This window comes from Glossina fuscipes, unplaced genomic scaffold (assembly GCF_014805625.2).
Source record: "Glossina fuscipes isolate IAEA_lab_2018 unplaced genomic scaffold, Yale_Gfus_2 1, whole genome shotgun sequence".
In the NCBI taxonomy this organism is placed as follows: domain Eukaryota; kingdom Metazoa; phylum Arthropoda; class Insecta; order Diptera; family Glossinidae; genus Glossina; species Glossina fuscipes.
Window position 1 is genome coordinate 6,171,338 of NW_023998415.1, and position 6,613 is coordinate 6,177,950.

At 34.5% G+C, this 6,613-nt stretch overlaps 1 protein-coding gene across 1 annotated transcript; it reads left to right on the top strand.

Moving 5' to 3' along the window:
* Positions 1-925: 925 nt before the first annotated feature.
* LOC119632686 lies at positions 926-1,988 on the top strand. Its single transcript, XM_038025718.1, has 4 exons — positions 926-954; positions 1,075-1,217; positions 1,311-1,523; positions 1,852-1,988. The coding sequence occupies exons 1-4, from the start codon at positions 926-928 to the stop codon at positions 1,986-1,988; spliced, it is 522 nt and encodes a 173-aa protein (XP_037881646.1).
* Positions 1,989-6,613: the final 4,625 nt, after the last annotated feature.

The following is a 6,613-nucleotide window of genomic DNA, read 5'->3' on the forward strand; positions in this document are numbered from 1 at the left end:
ATAAATTACACCAAAAGCCGTTACAATGCTCTACCCCCAGCAAAGCCACGCATTGTACACAATTTTGCACGAACAGGGTGTGCTACCATAGTGACTTTTAAATGTTTTGAATTGTATATAAACAAGTAAGGACCGAATCTTCTATACCCATAACCGTTATCCTAAAAAGGACAAAGAAAGAAAAAGAAACAAATTTTCATGCTTTATAATAGGGAGCAGGCGAGGTGGTTTTTTTTTTGATTTTCCAAATAAAACTTTACGTCGTATAGGCGCCTAAGCGTTGCAGGCATGCACTTTGAAAAGTTATGGACGATTTCAAATTGTTTTGCAAAATTTGTAGGTGATATCTTAATTTTTGCGTACGGGAGAATGTTTACTACAAGTGTGCAGATGAACAGACGGACGTGAAGCTTTGAAGCTTGTTTTTGCGGCTTATAAAGATATTGAAAAAAAATTAAATTTTAATACACTATATATACAATGTATACTGAGTAGGCGTAATCAATTTTTTTCCATTTTTGCACAAGTGCTACTACATCGCCGATAGAAAGTGCGTTTATCTGCTATAGTTTATGAGTAATAAACAAAAAACCATTTTTTTATTCCTTTTGGAAATAGAGGTGTTCTCAGTTTGCATGGTGCTGTGGACGTGTCCTTTGACCAATTTGACCCAGTCACAACCTGCTTACAACAACTTTTAATGTTTCTGAAAAATGTGAAGTCGATAGGACTTAGGAATATACTTAAATCGATTTAGTATTTAATGCTGATCAAGAATGTATAGAGTTTGTAGAGTCTCTGTTGCTTCCTTCTGGGATCGTTGCAAACGTTTTGCCAAAATGAATATACCCCTCATCCTTCGGTGATGAGTATAAAACCAATAATAATGTAAATTACAAAGTCAAAGGAACATTAAAAAAACGCAATGGACCCGGCCAAGAAAATTGGACAAATGTAAGCAAAAATTAATTTAAAAAAAAAAAATTAAATCAATACAGATTTTTGATGAGATTTATGATGGCATGTGATGCGATTAACAAAAAAAAAAAATTAATATATTGATTACACACACAGCAAAGAACAATGTTATATGGAAAACAAAGCCAGACGGAATTATCCTAAAAAATGGTTTAAACCATCAGATCAAACACTTTGGAAGCAAATGTATAATCAAAACACATTTAATCAGCAATTGAAAGAGGATCTAAAATTAAAAGGTGTTTTTAATTTAACAATTTAAGAAGAAGAAGAAATTGTTCAAATTTTTTTTTTGTTTTAACCTTTGTTTGGTTTTTTTTTTTTTTAAATAGACTTATGTCCCTATGAGTACACGGGTCAGGGCGAATCATATTTCGTTTCATGCGATATGTACAAATCTTTAATGTCATCGTGTCGTTGTGGTGAACCACGAACCGGAGCTCATATGTTGAAATGTTTGCAAAAGCAAAAAAACACATTTTTACATGAGAACGAGGAGGAAGGAAATGATGAAGTACCGATGAAAATGCCGGAGACATCGAACAGTAAGAAATTTAAATAATTGATGCAATTGTAATACCCATCACCCATCAAGGATGGGGGCTGCCAATTTAAACGAATTTAAACATGTCCGTCTGTCCGTCCGATTGTCTGTCTGTGTAATATCTACGGTAAACATTCAGCTGGTCGCAAAAAATAACTAATCGGCTTAAAATTTGTAAATTGGTATTGAAAATGGAACAGATCAATGAAAGAAAGACGCTTCAGAAGCCATATAAAGTCTACATATCAGTGGTCAGTATCAAACGGTGATGGGTGTAAAAGAATCGGTCGCGTTTTTTACTTGTTTTTCAAATTTACTCATTCATATAGGTTTTATAGGTTGGCATTCATCAGATACTACCACTTATAAGCGATGGGAACAATCAATGCGATATACTTCACCGCTGCAATCAATGCCAGGTCCTAAAATCACATCACACCCATATCATGCCATAATAATTGGTTGAAATCAATATTTAATTGAAAGAAAACAAGAGAAAAACACAAAATTATACTCGGTCGTGACCGAATCATTTCTACCCATCATCACTATAATATTGGGTAGATGCGACTGATTTCTTCTTAATTGCAGAATAAAAGTGAAAAAGTTATATTGTGTATAATAAATGTTGTACTTTATGAGTGAGACACAGAAAATACGGTAAGCAAAGGTGTTCACAGTTTTCGTTGCATAGGCATGTGGGCGTTGTAGGCGAGGTCTTTGAAAAGTTTCCAAATTTGCGAACAGGAGAATGTTTACCCCAAATACAAAATAGTTGCGCGGACATACAGATGGGCAGGCTTAGGTGAATTCCGAATTCGAATGTGGCCAAAACTCGAAATACTTTATGAGGTTTTCAAAGTTGGTTTTTACACGTGAAAAAATCCCTTATCCTTCGTTGATGAATATAAAAATATATGTATATATTCTATACGAAGCCATTGGCTTGTATTTCTCTAGATGTAAATGATTTGTTACGCATGTGGACGAGAAAATCCACTGAGTTGGGACTTGCAAGACTTTGAGGCTAACTAAGATTTCGGCTACGCCTATTTAAAGCAGTGAAATTTAATTTTTTGAAATTGGAAATTTTTCGGAATAGATCAACGTAGCAGACGAGAAAAAAAAGCGGAAGAAGAAGAAGAAAAAGTGGGAGAAGGAGAATATTAAGCATGCCCATCAAGTATTACAAAAAAATAATTATTTTTTAAAAATTAAAAAAAGAAATGGCAACACTGCTGTCACTCTCTGGAGGATCCCTGCGACCAGCAGCATAATTGGTTCAATTTTGAATTAAAAACAAAAACCAAAAAAAAAACATTTAATCTACATTCCTATGTCTAGTGAAACACGTAGGGATTTTTAAAAATATTGATTTCTGTGTAATTGGCGAGTGTTTGAATGGAAAAAAGGCCGCTCTCTTCTTAGTAAAAAACTTGTTTAACTGCTTCCTGTTTACCGAAGCTGAATGAAAAAACTTGAAAATTGTTTAAGTTGTGCTGCTTGCCGATATCGAGAACCTTACACAACACACTTTTTTGCGATTCCAGAACCGTGACAGTGTTCGTACATTTAATTAAAATGTTCCTCGTCTTTTTCCTGCTGAAATGTGCCCCGTTTTACGGCATCTGTCAAAAATCGCTCAGCTGTCTTGATCCAGTTAACGTCAGCTTCAATGCAAAAATTGTATTGATTGGATACCAAATTCAAAACTTTAAATGTACACAGCAATGTCAGTCACTATGTCCAAAACTTTTTTGCCATTTAGACCAAGTCCAAACAGTGACATTGAAACTTTCATTTTGCATTTCGCGTGTATGCTCCCAAGCGACCAAGACCGAAAATGCATATAAACTTCACTTTCAAAGACTTTCGCTTTCACTTTACAAAGAAAAATCGTGACTTAAGCAAGAAAACTGCATCCTTTTCATACCAGCGCTCAAGTTACTCAGTTACTCAGAGTATTTTTCTTCGGAATAATTATTAAAACAGCAAAAATACTTTTCGAAGGCACCAGTTACTTCGTGAAACGAACTAACAATCAGGCCAGCAAGTAAGCTATTTATTTGAAAGAGGCAAGCTCCCTCGAGTGCTTACGGAAAATTGCGAAATTTCGAGAATAAATTATCATGTATTTTTTCGATAAATGTGAGTAGGCTTGTTAACCCCTTAAGAACAAATTTGTGATATTTCTTGGCGGCGATTTGAATGGACACTCGATCAATAGACTAGCAAATTAAAAAGCAGACATTTTTTTGTAAGCTAGGTATAGACCGTTAGTAAATCTGACGATAGATTTGAAAACTCCCAAGTTCGGAGAGTAGAGGAGGGCTTGAACTTTATTAACACTGTTATTGCACTTACGAGCAATACGTCCTTTATTAAGAAGACATTCCAATTATTATATACATTCGTCTCGAGAGGTGATAAATTTCTTCCGGGTAATGAAATTTTTTCAAAGCAATTTCCCAAGCAAAGAGAAGGAAGAAGATTATAGTTGGGCAAGGCCGACCCTTAAATACGTTGCACTAAATTGTCTAAAACAATTCCTATTTTTTTGTATGCAATTACTATTATGGGTCAATTTTCATCACCACTTATTAAAACTTAAGTTTATCTGCCCTACAAGGGTGAATTGTCTTAAAAAACGTTATTATGGTAGGAAACAAAAAATAGGCCGAGATTGAGTTTCAAAAATTGACCCATCCGGTCCAATGTTTTCATACCAATTTAGGCTGCCCAAATACTACTAGTTGGCCATCTTTGTCGAGATATCTTGAAAATTACTAATTTTTTCCATATAATGACTTTTCAGTATAGAGCGTTATATGAGGGGAGTGGTGGAAAAAGTGAACCGATCCGAACATCCAATTTTCAATAGGGCTCGTCCTTGTGTTAAAACACGTCACTATACCAAATTTCATCAAAATATCTTATGAATTGCGATCTGTAGCTTGAACGTAAATTTACATGGACCGACACGGGACAGATAGACGGACGGACAGGTTTAGATCAATTCAGATTATGATTCTAAATCGATCGGTATAATAAAAAGTGCGTGTCTGCGTGTCACATACGACCGCACTAACCTGATACTGTGCCACAAGTGTAGCGATCTACCCTCTTAAGTGATTACGATTAAGATGAAGAATATATGCGTAGTTACGTTTAAACAAGATTTCTGTTGAATTTAAGGCTGACGTGTTCTAGATAATAAAGATAACATGAATACCTTATCATATAAGTTTTGTTTTTTTGCAAACAAAAGCACTGTAGTAATGATAATAATAACGATAAGAGAGAACTACTATTTATTATAGGGTTGAACCGAAATTGTCAGTATCCTCTGGCGTTTTTGTAAAATATCTTGCATTCGATCTAACTTATAAAGTATAGATATTCGGATGTTGTCTGACAGTTAAATAATGATTTTTGAATGAATTTTGCCTGCCCGCCAACAACAACATAAACAACATAAATGACTTTCGTATCTTAATTTAAGACAATTCGAGAGAAGAGATGTGCATACCTTTTTTGTAATTTCACCGCTGCACCATTGAAGTGTCAGAATTGTACGCATTTATCTCTCATCTGATAAAGTAACAAAAAAAAAAGTCGCCTTCATTTAATTCGAGCAATTAGTTGAGAAAGCATTTCTCTAACGTTTCTTCAATAAAAAAGATGTTGACTGCAAAATTATATCAAGGTTGGATAAACAAAAACAAAATAATAATTTTCTTTTTAATTTTGATAACATTTTTTTCATTAAAATGATCACGAAACTTATTTCAGTTCTGTTTTGGCTTACAATTGTTGCTATTTGCCTGTTAGAGCTAACATGCGCTGAGCCAGGATATTACAATCGAGTCAATAACACCGGACCAAGTTATCAATCACCTATCAGGCCAAACATGTTTGGTTATTTTTCTAATCATTCCCGTTGGAATTATACTGGACGTAACCCCTATCCGAGACCTGTACCAGTTTCATATATACTTTTGCCTTAAACAAATGAGAATGAAATTGAAAGTGCATTCATTATATTAAACATTCGAAAAGAATAAAGTTTTTCTTGTGGACAAAACTTGTCATATGTGGACAAACTTGAATTTTTCCTATACACACAAATCCGTGCAAATGAATATAGGGAAAAATCGGAAGAGTTTACGATTTGTGTCATTTGCTTAATGGTGAAAATACTGGATTCTAATAATAATGAGAAAGATCGAATTAAGTGATAAGAGTACAAATTTCAAGAATGTATTAGATCACTGAGTGTCGACTGTCTACGAACTCGAGCAACGTACTGTTGCCCTTTCTTCCTCTACATCTTCTGATCTCTAAATCGTGTCGTAGTATCGTAATCGATATTACTTTTCCTCCTTTCTTAGTTTTTTATACCTATCACCGACCCGAAGGATGCATCAGAGACCTCTCAAAATATGTATATCCGTGATTAGCATCAAATTCTAAATCGATTTAAGCATGTCCGTCTGTATGTAATATCTATTGTAAGCGTTCTCCCGGCTGCAAAAATTAAGCTATCAACTTCAAATTTGACAGAAAGATTGAAAGTTCTTTGACGCCGGTTGGTATTGAAAATGAGCTAAATTAGTCGAAGGATGCTCCCACAGCATCATGTAAACTGAGAACTCCTGTGTTTTTCAAAGGAAATGAAAAATTGTTTTTTTTTTTTTTTACTCATTACTTATAAACTAAAGCAAATAAATATGCAAAAATTTGATCGCATATTCTATGGGCGATGGTGGATTTAATTGTCTTTTGAATACCTTTATAAAGAAAACCCCTAAAGACTACAAATTCTTGACTACCGAATCGCCCATAGAGTACCAGAGGTTCAAATTTTTGTACATTTATTTGCTTTAGTTTATGAGTAATGAGGAAAAAATCAATTTTTCATTTCTTTCGAAAAACAGATTTGTTCGCAACTTACGTAATGCTGTGGGCGTGTCCCTCCGCCGATTTGGCCCATTTTCAATATTAACCTGCGTGCGAGAACTTCCAATGTTTCTGGCAAATTTGAAGTCGCTGGCTTAATTTTGTTTGCAACAAGCATTACACAGACGCAAC

What these genes read in the sequence shown, in the direction of transcription:
- LOC119632686 (XM_038025718.1), top strand. Translation starts at nt 926, where the DNA reads ATGGACCCGGCCAAGAAAATTGGACAAAT. An exon ending in GCCAAGAAAATTGGACAAAT is followed by an intron (nt 955 to 1,074) that starts GTAAGCAAAAAT and finishes TTACACACACAG; the next exon opens with CAAAGAACAATGTTATATGG. An exon ending in AATGCCGGAGACATCGAACA is followed by an intron (nt 1,524 to 1,851) that starts GTAAGAAATTTA and finishes TCATTCATATAG; the next exon opens with GTTTTATAGGTTGGCATTCA.